The 16,411-nt window shown below is 35.9% G+C and overlaps 2 protein-coding genes across 11 annotated transcripts in view; one reads left to right on the plus strand and one right to left on the minus strand.

Annotated features, from left to right (window-relative positions):
- Window positions 1–1,619: 1,619 nt before the first annotated feature.
- RAG2 (recombination activating 2) lies at window positions 1,620–9,054 on the minus strand. The gene is made up of 2 exons (XM_045557830.1): window positions 8,880–9,054; window positions 1,620–4,706 (listed from the first exon to the last, which is right to left on the minus strand). The coding sequence occupies exon 2, from the start codon at window positions 4,676–4,678 to the stop codon at window positions 3,095–3,097; it is 1,584 nt and encodes a 527-aa protein (XP_045413786.1). The 5' UTR covers window positions 4,679–4,706; window positions 8,880–9,054; the 3' UTR covers window positions 1,620–3,094.
- Window positions 5,029–16,411, plus strand: part of LOC123642606 (intraflagellar transport associated protein) — a 55,730-nt gene continuing 44,347 nt past the window's right edge. For 2 of the 10 annotated variants that reach the window (XM_045557831.1, XM_045557841.1), the window contains exon 1: window positions 5,039–5,137. The gene's annotated coding sequence lies outside the window, so the exon portion shown is untranslated. The other 8 variants (XM_045557833.1, XM_045557834.1, XM_045557832.1 and 5 more) reach the window with 8 other exon arrangements.

Here is a 16,411-nt window from a genome sequence, read left to right on the forward strand (position 1 = left end):
GTGAGACAGAGGTAAGCCGGGAGGGAACAGGTCAAAGTGGACCATTCTACTATGCTAAAGGAGTGATTTATCTTTCCACCAAACTTCATGTATTGTACTTTGTTTTATAAATCCATGGTCTATCAAAGAAAAAATAATTTCCAATTGATTAACTGTCAGTACTGACAAGTATGATTTCACAATTTAACTTTCAAGACAGAATTTAATAACGTATCATCAATTATATTTTCTAAACTGGAATGTGTTATTGAGTATCTTTCTAACAAAAACTCAAGACCACTTGCCTTCCTCCTTGCAGCCTGCCTAAAATATTTTTACACAGTTCTTGATGATGTCTGTTCTAGATCATGTATTTGTCACTTGGAATTTCTAATGGGTTACACATGCTTATTATTGTAAAATCTCTGGCAAATAACACTCTCTTCTTAAACAATTTCTACCCAGAGCACCTGGATTTATTTTACAGCAATAAAGAGTAATGAAGTTATTTTTTGAATACTCAAATAATAACAGTATATGTTCAGATAGTATTTTTCAGTTTATAATAATATGTTTGACCCTTATGACTTCTCTCTGATATGGGTGGAGCAGAATGTGATTTTATTTTACTGATGAAAAACGGGCCCTTGCCTGCCTCTCCAGGCTCCTACCACTCCACATCCTACTTGTTCACCATGTTTTCACCGGACTGACCTTCTTCCACGTCCTCAAATGCTAAAAGCTTCACCTCATGCTAGGGCCTTTGAACTAACTGTTACTTTTTCACTGTTTTCCCTTCCCCTAACACAGTGAACTCATCGATACTTGTAAATGAGTTTAGTTCCTTAAATGATTACTTTGGGAAGCCATATACTTATTTTTTGATACCACTCTTGATAATACTCTTGTACTCCTGTGCAAACAATTTCAGGACTTACCTTTAAAACCTATTTATGAGCCATCTCAGAAAACTCATTTTGTTAGCTGGTATTCACATTGTTTTTGACCTAAAGTGGTAACGTGACACTGAAAGTTACACTCTGCTAGGCGTTGAGTAACATTTGTCTGTTTCCTGAAATTAAATCCATTTTTAATGGAGGAAGAGGGACAACTTTTGATGAACCATGGATCTGAAGGTAATTGAAATGTGAGCCCCTGAAATGTTTTGGGGAAAGGCAATATCGCTGAAATAAGTGTTTACTATTCTAATGTGGCTCATTGGAATGTTTGTATAAACTTACGCAGCATCATTACCTTAAAGTCACATCTGATGGACTCTTTGGTGAGATGACTTAAAAAAGACCTAATTTTACTCAAACATACGATCAGTATAACCAAACTGCTTGGTCTTGAAACAGACAGACAGACAGACAGACACACACACACACACACACACACACACAACAAAAGCAGCTATTTGAGATCTGGGTTTGACTATGGAACTCAATGAGATCTCATCAACTAAAAAATACATATGGGGTAATAGTTCTTTAGCCACTGAATCACTGTAGACAAATCAAGAAAAGGGACTATACCTACTCCTTGGGGGAATATCTTTTTTGGACTCTGTAAAGGACATTTTTGCTCCAACTAAACTACTTTCTACTAACAAATAAAAAGGAAATCAAAGTGGAGTCATCCTGAGAAAACTAAATGCATAATTTTGCCTTTATTTGGGTAACTTTAAATGTTGATAATTTGAGTACATCACTATAAACAGAAGACTTTTATATTTTATTATTTTTATACAAGTGATATAAACAACAAAAAATCAAATCAATGATACAGCAATTGTTCAAAAGGAATATTCATCAAGTGACATTGAAACAGAATAAACATGAATTAGCTTATCTAAGTTAACATCAGTATCTGGGACATGAAATTATTAGCAGAAGAACTTATGCTCCAGCATTTTTCATCTCCTACATAGTTCATCTTTCCCCTAAATTTGATAGTAGTACCTTACACACTATGAACTCCCAGTGAACAGTGATGAACAAGAATCTATGGCTGAAGTTCTTAGGATAAAGTACAATGATTTACCAGAAAAATACTCCAGGGGGGAAGATATTTGTTTCTAAGGTCATCTAAGTATCAAATGGTGTCTTGAATCCTCAAAATTAACAGTCCTTTTAACTAGTTTCGTTCTAGCAAGTGTCTAATTGAACTTTGGCAAGTTCACTGATTTTATAATATTCACTGGCAGCAAACTCCACATGTTAACTAGACACACACACACAAATAAATTTCTTTTTTCCCATTTAAAATCTCCTGCCTACTAACTTCATAAAATTCTTCAAAATTTTATTATTTTGGAAAATAATTTTATTCTTCTTCATGAGAGTTATTTGGTGGTCCTTTCTTATTGTATTCTCACTATCTCCTTTTTCCAGAGTGCTAAGAAGCAGCGGGCTTAAGTTTTCCATGAAAACTTCCTGAAATAATTGGTTCAAGGGACTGATTTTGGCACCTCATTCATGCATCATATAATGGGGAGGGGGAATCCGTTAAGAAAGTACATGCAGATAATTCAAGAAAATGTACCAAACTTGATGTGGATTCTTTCTTTGTTCATGTCAATGGAGACTATATATACATGTGTATGTAAAAGCTGTAAGGAACTAACTTATTCTGTTCATGGGTGTAATTCTAGAATGAAGAGGACTAGCATAGGATGTAGTTAATCTTGTTTTTAAGTTTTGGTTAACCACCAAAAGGTTATATTGCACACAATAATTAATTTAATTACTTTGGGTTTCAGTTTCTTTGTTGGTTAAATTCGTCTTAACTACTCTACAGGTTATTGGTTACCAAAAAATCACATAAGGAATGTGAACAGACTTTGATTATTATTACTACTTGTGTTTAAGATTTCAATTTTCATCTAAGAATAAATGAATAGATTATTTGAGTAAAATATTTTCAAAATGTATAGGTTCTAGAATGACTGAAGTTAGCACTGCCTTATAAGCATTTTCACCTGGCACTTAGGTAAAAGAAAACATAGGCATTTTTAATAAACAAAAATAGGGATATAGTTTTTTTATCATCATTATGATTCTTTAAAATAGATTAAAAAATTCAATGCACTTGAATCTGAAAGGCTTTTGTAAAACTAATCAAACAACCTTCTAAGAAAGGATTTCTTGGCAGGAGTCAAGATTTTCCCAGAACCTTTTTTACGGAGGGATTTCATTGGAGGCTTTTTTAAGGGTAGGACTCTTTTGGGAGTTTGTAGTGCTCTTGCAATCCCCACATGCTCATTGCAGTAATACTTGTTGCTTCCTGCTGACAGATGGATGAGCGTGCGTTCTGCCAGATCCATGCACTGGGCATGGACCCAGTGTCCATCTCCATGGGAACAGTAGATCATGGCAGGTTTGTTGAGCTCAGTTGAATAGAATGGTACCCAAGTGTTGATATCCACATCACAAGTAGGGCAGCATGTAATCCAGTAGCCTGTCTCAGACTCATCTTCCTCATCATCTTCGTTATAGGTGTCAAATTCATCATCACCATCAAAACTATATGCTTCTGCACTGAAGCAAAATTCTTCTGAGTCTTCAAAGGGAGTAGAGTCCCCTGGATCATCTGTTGATGTCTGACTATTTGTGAATGTTTTCTGATCTTCATTCACATCATCTTCAGCACATTTCAACATATAGAAATAGAATGTTTCTGAAACAGCTTGTTTATTGTCTCCTGGTATGCCAAGAAAAATAGTTCCATTTCCCATGTTGTTTCCAAACCATATCTTGCTGTGTTTAATGTCTGGGGTCCAATCTGGGGTCTCCATCTCACGAATTTCTATTTTGTTGTCCTCCAAAGAGACAATGTTGCAGATCATTCTTTTTTGATTTTCAAGCTGATAGCCACCAACAATAACAAATTCATCATTGTTAATTTGAGTCAGGATTGCACTGGAGACAGAGATCCCTCCTGGTAAGACAGTGCAATTAATAGCTGGGCTACCCAAGGGAAGGTCAACCCTTATTCTGTACAGGTTGGCAGGGCGGATGTTATTGGCAAGTGAATGTCCTCCTAAAATATAGATGGTATCACTTCTGGCAATAGAGACATGAAAAGACAGCCCATCCTGAAGTTCTGGAAGAATATATGATGTAGCACACCCAAATTCAAAATCCACTAGGAAAACATGGGGCAGGCAGTCAGCTACACTATTCCATTTTTCTGTGATTCTTTGGGTAGAAGGCATGTATGACCGTCCTCCAAAGAGAACACCCATACTTTTCCCTCGACTATACACCACATCAATAGAATGACCATATCTGGCTTCAGGAACATCTCCTACCAAGTCTTTCTCCATGCAGCGAAAAGTAACTTTTTTGTTGTTCTTGGAAACAACAGACATGACATAAATCTTATCTGAAAGTTCATTGTTTGGTGTTTTCCCTCCATGGATGATATATTGATGCTTTTCAGACTCCAAGCTGCCTTTGACCATGCATGTGGCTGGGTAGCGAAGAGGAGGAAGGTAGCAGGAATCCTTAGAGAAAACTGCAGGCTTCAGTTTGAGATGGTTATGCTTTACATCAAAATGGAAAACTCCAGTGGGGCAGGATCTCTTGGGCCAGCCTTTTTGGCCAAAGAAGAAAACTTGTCCATCAAAATTCATCAGTGAGAAGCCTGGTTGAATTAAGGCCATGTTGTTACTGACTGTTACCATCTGCAGTGACATATTTTCTGATCGTGAGTAGATCTTTTATCTGAAAGAATTACAAAATAAAATGGCTTAGAGTATCTCTTCATATAAATCACCGTATTTAGAGTCCCTCACATGTACAAAGCACGTTTAAAGAAAAAGTCCTCCCACAAGCTTACAGTGGGACCGAACGGGCAAAATCCAGGGAATTCGGCCAGCAAAGATCCACAGAACCTTCGTGCCTAATACCTATCTAAGCAGCTGGGACATGTTTTAGAGACGGACTATCCTCCCCTAGATTTCGGGGAATTGTAGTCCTTTTCCCTAAAGAGTTACGCCACACGTCAGCCCAAAGAACTACATTTCCCAGGAATCCGTTCTCTATAGGGCTGTGAAACTACGGCTAATTTGTCTTTGTCGCTTCAGGAGAGGAGACTCCTAGGACGTATGTGAATAAAGACGCCAAAGGTGCCAAGTACCTAGATGGGAACCAAGGTGAAACACTGAGGAACGGGAGGCGAGAGTGGCTGCATTAACACCCGGGTTACGGGAAGGCTACGGCACCAGGAGCGCGGTGTCGGGCAAACGCCTGCCCGGGTGCTGCTGCAGCCTCTCCTGGGGACTCTGAAACAGGTGACCCGGTAGGAACTGCTTCTGCCCGAGAGCGGTTGCCTGGAAACCATAGTCTGAAAGGACGCCTAGGCAGAGGTGTCGTTAGGACTCCTGCCTGGACGCTTTGGAGCGCGACTCAGGATTGAACCGCTGAGGCTCCTTGGGTTGCTGGGACTGGGAGTGGAAGAGGGTTGCGAGGTTACCAAAGCTGTGACTGTCTTGCAGAACCAAAAGATGAGTCCCTGAATACCTAAGAGTGCAGGAGAGAAATTGCCTGATAACGATTTTTACCATTCCTACATTTGGTAAATGGAAATACAGTTATTAGACTTTTGTAAGAGCCACTTTAAGGTCCTTTGTTTTCTTTACTGCGTTTACTTCTGTTTTTAGAGTTCTTTCAGGGAAGCAGAGAACCTTCCTACTAAATACATCTCCCCTTCTTCCCTACTCTAGGAAAACAGAGTTAGTGGCAGTTGTTTCAGATCTCTTTCTAGCCCGAGAACTTTGAGGTAATTCTTTAATAATTCTGTAGTAAGCAGGCACTAATTAAAGAAGTGTTAGAATTATTCAGGATTTCATATTTGTATTATAACAAAAAGGGTATTTACCAGATGAAGTAAGCTTGATACATTTTTATTTTATTATTACCTACCTTAGAGAGACGTGAAATACACTCCCTGTTTGCAGTGTAAGTCCTAGGCACCAAATGTTAAAGGAAACAAAGCAGTACAAATTGCTTGACTTTTAAGAGTAAATAGTTAATATACTTCAAAAATAGTATAAAACAGTGGCTAAGAGTATGGGCTTTCAATACTGACTGGCAAGATTCAAATCCTGTGTCACTAACTACATGACTTTAGGGAAGTTATTTAACCTCTCTGTGCCTCAGTTTCCTCATCTGAAAATTAAGATAATTTTACCTATCTCATATGGATGTCAGTTATGATTAGTAATTTTTTTTTTTAAGAGACAGTGCCTTGCTCTGTTACCCAGGCTGGAGTGCAGTGGCTCAATCATAGCTCACTGCAGCCTCCAACTTCTGGGCTCAAGTGATTCTTATGTTTTGGCCTTCCAAAGTGCTGGGATTACAGGTGTGAGCCACTGTGACTAGCTTGATTAGTAATTTAATACATATAAAGCACTTAGAACAGGGCTTCTCAAACAGTAAATGATAGTTGTTATAATTATTCTTGAACTTAGCAAAAGTAAGGTTGTTAGTGCACGATAACTTGCCAGTAATGGTGGCTGGTATTTAAAGCGTCAGAGAGGATTAGAAGGGGCTTTAGGATCTGGAAATCAGGTCAACGGGTATAGATGAATAAACTTTTGAACTAATAAATGGATAAATATATATGATGAGGGTGCTGGTGGCGATTTCAGTTTAATTAACAGATAATTCATTTTTCTTGTTGCCCTTTCTCTAACCCTAATTAAATATGCAGGCTGTGAAGTTGGATTCTCTGAGTCCAAATGTGGGCTGTAACACTTAGTTGCTGTGTAACCACCTTGGGCAAATTATTTTTCTCTGTTCTGTTTTATCTGCAAAATGGGGGTAAATTAGTACCTATTCATTGATTTGTTTTGAGAAATAAATGGGATAGCACATGTAAATCACATAACACAGTGCCTGGCACATAAGTACTCAATGAATGTTAGTTGATGCCATGATTTATTTTTATTTTTCCTGCAAAGGTTCCTTGGACCATTTGGTCACTCTAATGAGGTGTTTTGTTTTTCTTTCCGTTGAAGCACTTCTGTAGATCAGGTGTAATTAATAGCTAAATAATCTCTTGTACTTAAGATTTTCAGTTTTACTTGGGAGATTCCTCAAGGTGTGATCTTTTAGCAATCATCTTCTGGATTATTAAACAAAATGAGGAAATGGTGACTGGGAAGGATTATTACCAAAGTTGTAAAAGCAAGCCTCTCTCTTTCTCAGACCATGGTTGTTTGTAGATTTAGCAACTTGCCCTGCTTAAGAAATAACCTGGGCAAGTGTTTTATTTATTCATAGCCTAGCCAAGTCTACATAAGAAAAGGCACTTGAGTAACCAAGAAAATACTATTCACAGGAATAAAAGAAAATACTATTGACCCTCAATTCAGTAAATGAAAACCATAAGTGATTAAGCTCAGCATGATGAGTGATTATTCTGAGGGTTGTCCCATTTTGGGTGGAGGGCACACCAAAACCAAAGCCTGCTTGTGTCAAATACCCATCAAAACTGTTATTGGAATATAAAGCAGGCCATACCAGGGTAATGCATTTCAGACCCAAAGGGGTTCTCCAAGAACATTTGCTCTTAAACAGCAAGCTTTAAAATAATATTTTCACCATTGGCTTACGTTTAAGATTGTCAATAGGGATTTTGGCTTCTTATAAGTGAAAACACGATTATTGTAGATTAAACAGAAACATTTTCTTGGGCAAGACAGAAGATTGCCCATTTTTGTAGCTTAGTCTAGGTCCCTAAAGATTTTTGGAATAGGGGTTTTGACCTGTTCTCCCTTTGATGCTCTGTTCTTGGTTCACTTTATAATATCTAGGCCCTAAAAACAGTGGTAAAGTTTACCATTGCTCAGATGAGTTACCCCCTCTTGAACACAGTTCAAGTGTTTGCGTGTTTAATTTTTAGAGTACCCATTTTAAGCAGATCATATATATATTTACAGAATAAACCGGAACATTGAAAGTGTTTTCACATTATTTTGCCATATTTTTCGAAATCTTGCTTTACTGATTTGAATATGTTTTCACTGGAGTAGTCTATTGCATCTCTCCCATGGTTTTAATATGACTATATTTGTCACATCTTGGTTTTTAAAATGAGTTTTTAAAAGATTATACTAGATCTAAAATAACCTACTGAAGTGTTTTTCTTAAAATAGGCTAGCTAAAAACAGGCAGATTTTTAAAAATAAGATACTGTTCTTCAATGGAGGGAAGTTTCAAAGTCAACACATTGGATTCTTTTTAAAAGACAGAAATATATGACCAATAAACTTATACAGTTTTCCCAACCCCATGCTAACATTTCTCAGCAGGGAGATTTTCATTTATTCACTGTGAAGCTAGGGCACAGTTGAGTATGAAAAGAGGACTAATGGTATGAGGTCTGGGTTTGTAGTTTCCTGTGTCTGAACTGACTTTTTCTTTTTTCCAAAGAAAGATACTGTACTCTGAAGCATTAAATCTTGCTGATCAGTGCTGCCCATGTTTTCTTGATTGCTCCAGAATAGCAGGTAACCTCATGTAATTGCAGATATTTAGTGCATGAATTAACACTATCTTGCATGGTTAGTCAGGTTTGAGGCATACATTATTTAATTTTTGCTGGCAGTAAAACCAAGATTAGGTCTTCCTTCCTATACTTATGCCAGAGAAAGATTTATGTACAATAAAATAAATAATAATGCTTTGAAGGCCTGGGAATTAAATCCTTGCAGCAACCTGAGAACAAAAAGCCCCACGTTTTCCAAATTCTACATCATCTTTTCCCTCTCTAGACACCCAATCCACCTGTAACTAACAAGTTGCCAAATTATGGCATCATCATTCCCTTAAAGTTTACAAACATAGGCTCCCATCTTTTAGCTTTGGTAGAAATGAAGGTATTGGACCTACCTGAAGGCCAGAGGGGCTGCTTACCCCTCTCTGAATCTTTGCTGCTAAACCGGGTATTAAATGTCAGCACTTGGGGAAGATTCACTGACTGCCCACTATGACTGAGCCAAGCAGGAGGCTGACAGCAAAGAGCCTGTGTGTGTGTGCCTACAGATGTTCTAGTGAACACTGATCTAACGGGAGTAACTGACTGTGACCTTTTTTTTTTTTTTCTTTTTAGATAGTTGGGGGAGATATCCACCAGGGTATACCCTCAAGATTTAACTATTTCACTATTAGCAACAGTGGAAACAATTCATTATTCATTTTCAAAGACAAAAAATATTTGGTTGAAACTTGATTTTTTAAAATTAAAAACATTTTAGAAAAACACAGAAAAAATGACTGTAATTACTGTGGTTTAGAGAAATACTATTGTGAATCAAATGGGAAATCATTTGTCCTAAAGCAAAGACTACTAATACCAGTGTTAATCATTTTAACTTTGAATTGCTCTTTTGTGTGTAATATTGTACAGTGTAATGATTAAGAAAATGGGCTTTGGGGTCAAGCTGATGTGGTTTTCTCTGCCAGCTCTGCTGTTGCCAGGTGGAGTCATCCTAACCCTTAAGCCTCTGTTTCTCCATCTCTGAAATGGGGGTAACAAATATTTACCTCAAAAAATTTTGGGGAAAAGATTAAATGAGATAATGTACATACAGTACTCAGCCAAGGAAGTATAAAATAAAATGAAAACTACCTTTTTGTTTTCTAATAGTTGTATAAAATTACGTCAAGTAAATGTAACACAATTTACCCAATCTTCCACTATTTTTGGTCATTTAATCAGTTTCTATGTGGTGTAGATGGTAGACTGTAGTGACTAGGGAGGTAGGCAAATCTGGGTTTGAGTCTCAATTCTGTCACTTACTAGTTGAGTGACGTTTTTGAGCTTCACTTTTCTTATCTTTAAAACGAGAATGATACCCACCTTATTGTAAGGATTAATGATATAAAATGTCTGCTATATAGAGTGTACACAATTAATCTTGCCTAATGATGGTGATACTGTAACTATATTTGTATAAGTGACTTTTTTTTTTTGCAAAATTTTAGTATATATTTTCAGGGTTGATTTTTTTTTTGTAAACAGATATGTAGCTTAATCACTTGGTGTTTCTCATCATTTGAAGTGTTGGTCAATTTTTAAAAAGCATCATCTCTTCTAGTTCCTTCTATGACAACTTTTTGTTTGCCTGAAAAAGGGTATTGTTTAGTTCTCTAATCTATTTATGGTGTTATATAATGATTATGATACTTGAATTTACAGCAACAATAATGACACTTTCATAAAGTTGATACATTGGATATCTTTAATGTAAATACAAAATAAGAAATTCAAAATAGAAATCATGGGTAGGTTTAGGCAAGTGTTTTAGCCTTTGAATTTTACTAACATCAAAAAACAGGCAATTTGTAGCATAACAATTAGTTGCTGAATGGGTTAGTCGTCTCCTGAGGAGGCTGGAAATTAGTAACACATTTGGAAATGGGTTTTAAGACTGAGTTCTTGCCACAACATTAGGGGAGCACTAGATTTGCAGTAAGTAATCTCAGCCAAAGTCCCTGATCTCCCAAAGTCCTCAGCATAGAAACTAAATACAAAATAGTAAACCCTATTTGTTGGGCATCCACTATGTATAAGTCATGTGAAGAGTTAGGGGGAAAAAAATCAGGCACAGGTCTTGCCCTTAAAGAATATACATGATGATAGGATTGTGGATGAACACACCTTACATTCTTCCCACATTCAACTTTTCTTTAAAGTTCTTAAAAGTTCATCAAGAAATCACAGTTGTAGGTTATTCAGCCCATTCTTAAGCCTTGAGGCAGAATCAAAATCAAACTCCTACTACAATATATTGATTTATTCCTCCCTAAATAAAAAACCCATTGGACAATCAAAGAATATAAGTCAGTATAATTTCAGAGCAGAATATCCTTTATTTCACAGGAGAGAAAAGACTTAGTGACGGAATCTACTGATAGAGTAGTTGGACAAAAAAGGAAGCATAATTGGAAAAAAAAAAGATTGAAGACAACTTTAAGCCCAATCCCTTTCTTTATTTTTACATTCAAACTACTTGGGGCCAGAAAAGTTACACAGCTGCAGGGGTCTGGGTACGTGGTGGGTTGTGGGGAGGCAGAGGAGAAAAGCTGCTTTGTGAACTCACGACAATGCATTTCAAGAAATGTAGTGTACTTCTCAAGCATTTCTATCCCCATTTTATAAGTGAAGAAACGATTTAAACTGCATTGTCACTTAGTGAGTAACAAGTGTTTGAAATAACGTCAGCGGCAACTTCTCATAGCATTAGGATAAGCATAGACAATTATTACTCTTAAAAAATGGCTGATTTTTAAGGAAATAATATAAATAGAATTGGAAAGGGAGATGTTTGGCTTATTGAATGAATTCCACAATAGGAGCCACAACTGAAACTGGCACAGAAGAGAAAAGAGGAAGGAAAAGGAAATATATAGAAGGAAGCAATCTACAGTTAGTGTGATGGATTGTCAAGAGAAGAACATGACAAGTGACTTGACATTTTTTATTTAAAGCAATTAATTAAATATAGCCACTGGATCAGAATGACTAGTATCTTTCTATAAAAGGTTTGTGATCTCTGATTTAAGGTGGACTGTTTGCTTTAAAACAAAATGGGGAAAATTTTCAGAGTTTTATAATGTCATGCAGGAAAAAATTAACTTAAAATTTTTATTTTTAGAGAAGGAAGGGAGTTTGTGATTCTTAATTTCTACCTTTGAGTATGGACAACATGTTGGGAAAAAGAAATTTAATGTCTGTGTAGGTGTATGTTATGTTCTGTACGTTGAGGCAGAATTGCAAATAAAGTGTTGAGAAATTAGAAGCTGGGGAAGCGCTGTATTACCTCTTAAAGCCCATGTATTATTCTACAGTCATAGGAATTTTGAATTAAAAATAGCTAGGAAACATATCTAAAAATCTTATCTTTTAAGAGAATACCAAATGAAAAGGTTGATTTTATTCGCAAGATCTGACATTTTGAAACACTTAGAAATGAATTCCTACAGACAGAATTGATTTAGTTCAGTTGGTCTACACCTGCTCCTAACCAGCTGTGTGGGTTTTGTTTCAAAGTAGGCTTTTGGTAATGTAAAAGTGCTGTGCACTGTGCAGGTGGCTGACAGGCTCAGGAAGTTGGAGAGAAGGGGATATCTTTAAGTAAGAGTTGTTGCCTTTGTGTCACAGTTGTTATGTAGTACAAATAAAATAAGCAGTAAGGGGACATTGTATCCCATGTGAAGGTGGGATTACATTTGAGCTAATAAATCTTTTATGATTGAAATATTACTGTATGATTATAGAGCTATAAAGCTGACTCAGAAACCCTTCTGTGCCTTGTGAATTCACAGCTTTATTAGCGGTCTTGAAAAAAATGTTCATTAAATACTCACTGTTGTCATCCATAATTCATTGATACAGTTGATAACATTTCTGAGGCTAAGAGGTCAGTTTTGTACAGCATAGAAATATGTGTATAGTAAATTTTTCTTGATAAGTATACTAGTCTAGGGGTCAGTTAGTGTGTTTCTATTAGGAAGCACACTAGGAGTTTTGTTAGGGGGTGAAGGTTGGTTGTTTACTTGTGATTACACACAACTCTAAATTCTTCAAAAAACCAAATGAAGAACCAAAGATGATACAGAAAAGGCAATCTTCCTGATTTCAAAAACAGTAGTTTCCTAAGATTTGTATTATGAGTATATCCTGCAGATTCCACATACACAGTTAATCTGTTTTTAAAAAATGATAGGGAGTAGGGAGAGAAAGTCCAAATTCTTAATGTTTGCATTTTTCTTTGTTTAATGGAATTAATAACTGTGTAATTGACAATAGTCTAATACTTGGTTGACCTGCCTCCTTGAGTCAATGCAAATATTTCTGGACTGGCTTAAACAGCTGCGAGGAAGAGTATATTTGGGGAAATAAAATTGATTTTATACAATCTGATGAACAGAAAGGCTTAATGAATGATAGCCTCAAGAAACCTCATTACATTAGCTTGGATGAATGAACAGGAAAGGGAAGCAAATTTTTCAAGAGGAAAGTTTCTGCTTAAGCATGTAATTTTATAGATTTGCGTTATTCCCATCCCCCAAAGCTTTCTGCAGAGGGGAGACAACACACCTGTGTTCCAATATTCTTGGTAAACTTTTAGTGATAATTTTTTTTTCCTAAATCTCTTTTGCCTTAATTGGCTTATCCTTCTTATCTGATCCTTTTCCCGTTTTTTAAACTTTTAAGTTTGAAATAATTGCAGATTCACAGGTTAAATTCACAGGGGGTTGCAAAGAAATGTACAGGGAGGTCCCGTGCATCCTTGATCCAGCCTTCTGCAATGTTAACATCTTGCCTAACTGTAGTTATATAGAAAAATTGAAGTTATTCCTGTTACAAAAATGGAGTCCTGTATAGAACATGTAAATTATAAACTTCTTTAGGGAAGGAACTAAATTTATTTTTGTTAGGGCAACCTTTGTGATATCTATGTTTATGGTAAGTATGTAACTGAACCCACATTTTAAAAATTATATGTTGTTTTTAGTATGAATGTGTTCTTTTTATCTTTTCCTTAAGGTGAGATTTTGTCATGGAAAAATGTATAACTGTTAAGATAATACTTACTTCTAAGACCGCTGCATGGAAGACAACACATCTCACTCCTAAAGCTTTGTAGTTAACAATAATCCCAAAGCCTTTCCTACCTGCCCCCAAATACTTCCTTTAATATTCACTGCAGAGTGTTGTACCTATATAGAAATCTAGATGCTTATACCATCAACTTTTTTGGTGATAATGAAGAGTTCTATGCCTTTTAAGTGTTAGAAAAGGCTTTTGATAAAAGCTTATAACTTGAAGTACAGTGAATTCTTTGATGCTAGAATTATATGTTTTTTATCTTATCCTGATAAAGAACAATAAAGGAGTTTAGGTTTTTTTATGTTTTATAAGATATGTTTTGTTTTTATTTCTGCCTTTTTCCTTATTCCTTTTATCTATTCCTTTGTTTTCTTGTCTGTATTGGTGGATCTCTAACATAACAGCATATGCATATATTCAGCCTCAAGGTGTTTTGTATGTTATTGGGGAGCAGAATGCACTTGGAGACATGGATATACCCATCCAGGGTGAGATTGCTGCTTTGTGCTTAATTTTCTGCTGACTTCAGGTAGACTTTAAAGTTCATAATCATGAGCATCTCATTACTATTTATGATATGAAAATCACATGTTACTGCTAATCAATAGAGTCATTAGTTAACAGAAATCCCACCTGAAGTTTCTTTCCCAGATTCATTCATTTGTTCTCTATGATTGGACTAGATAACTTTCTGGTTTCTCTCACCTCAGTGAATCTGAATTTCTGTCACTGGATTTCATTCTTTCTTTTGGATACTATCTAAAAGATATAAAAAAATAGAGGATGTAAAATCACTGTAGTTTGGTCAAGGAAGAAAAAATCAGTTCATACCAGGTCTCTTCTGTCATATCTGTGCAATCATATTAAATCCGTGCAGTTAGAGTGTAATTTGGTGTTTTGGAGACTTGACCATTAACACAAATAGAAAATGACACCCACCCTGTGAAGTACAAAGGTTTATGGTTTCATTTCCTTAGGCACAGTGAATTATTTTGATAATATCTTTTCTGTAGAGCAGTAGATTCTTATTGGGCAGAACTATAAAAATTTGTGTAAGTGGGCTTTGATAGACCCTGCACAACCTTTAAAAATGTGTTATTATTTATTATTTTCAAGTAGCAGTGGTAAACCTCACAGTTTTTTAAAAACCTTTTATGCAGACATATGACCCTCTGTGCTGTTAAAAAGCACTTTGAGAGAAGACTAGCTCATGGCGACTTGCTTCTATGGGCTTACCACTCTTGTCTGTGAAAGTTGCATTTTGTTTGGATAAGTTAATTAGGCAAGGATCTGAAGATAAATATCAAAGATGTGCTAAATCAATTTCATATAGCATGTTCTATAATAATGTCCTTTCAGAGAGCACATAGCATTAACTAGCTTAGGTGGTTGTTTCATTATCTGATAGTAGAAAACAGGACTTCAGAGAGGTTATGTAATTTATCTCGCTGTCTCACAGTGACTTGGTAAGAAGAGAACCCTGTTAATAACCAGGCCTGTGACCTTGAAGTGAAGTTTAGGAGTCCAAGGAGCAATGCATGCTCCCTGCGTTTCCTTTTAGAGACTACGATTGTGAAAATGTTACTTATGATTTACCTGTAGATATTTATGCATATTCACTTCTCATCAGAATATGTTCTGGATCTTTCATGTGGAACTCAAAGCCTTACAACATAAACACCAAACCAAAACAAAAAAATGCTGTTATCCAAGCAAATCTCTCTCTCTCTCTCTTTCTCTGTTAGAAAAATACTTCATGACAAAAACAAAAGTACATGAATGGTAACTGAAAAAACATTACTTCCTTCTAGAAAACCACTAGGATTTGCATAAACCACTTGACTGTCTGGTAAACGATTATGATTATCTGCCCTGTCAGTCCCTGGGGATTTTTAACATTAGGTTACTTGTATTTTTATGGAAAAGGAAAGTTCTACATTTGAAGATTGGTATTGTTAAACTCTTCAAATAATTGCAGTTTGTAAAACTGGACATTCCAAAAGTCTTAAAAAAGTCAATAAAAACATTACATCTCTTCTGTATTATAATAACCATATGAATAAAATTAAAGGCCTTGAAGGATTTTGAATTTATGCTGGCACAGCCTATTAATTGTTTGCCTTTAGTACCACTGAGATGTGTTAAGAGGAAATACAATGTACCAATTTGAGAACTGGAAAGGAAATTTAAAGCAATTTCTGTTATCACACTTACAGCATTCATGAGAAGACACTTACAGCTATAGAAACCACAACTTGGCTGCTTCTCTTTGCTATTTGTTTGCTGAAGTAGATTACCAGAGATGGTTTGAGGAAGAGATTGATACAATACACGGTTAGAATTTTGCTGGGCTCCAATTCTGGAAAAGCAGACTGACACTGAAATTCTTGTAATCAAGTACATGTCCTACTGATAGTGAAATAATAGCCACCTTTGGGTTTATTTATTGTTGTTTATTATCTGGCTACTGAAGGCATAATTTATTAAGCTTTACATTGCTGAAGCCTGGCAGTATTACAGGTAAATTTGCATAAGCCATAACTGATGCTTTTTTGTATATCTAATTTTTCAGGTACAAACAGCTTGAAACAATTTCTTTCATTTTTAAGTTGCTACCCAGCTATACTTTTAATTTTCACTCAGTCCTCTACAACACCATGCTTTATCTGGGGTTGTAATGCGTAAGGAATTATCTTGATTTATCTTTAGGTAACATCAGTGCCTTCAAAATAGAGTAGTCACAGTCATAACAGGTCTTTGTGTGGGCAAATGACAGACTACTAAGATTCATTCATCATCATCATTA

Source organism: Lemur catta, chromosome 7 (genome assembly GCF_020740605.2).
Source record: "Lemur catta isolate mLemCat1 chromosome 7, mLemCat1.pri, whole genome shotgun sequence".
In the NCBI taxonomy this organism is placed as follows: domain Eukaryota; kingdom Metazoa; phylum Chordata; class Mammalia; order Primates; family Lemuridae; genus Lemur; species Lemur catta.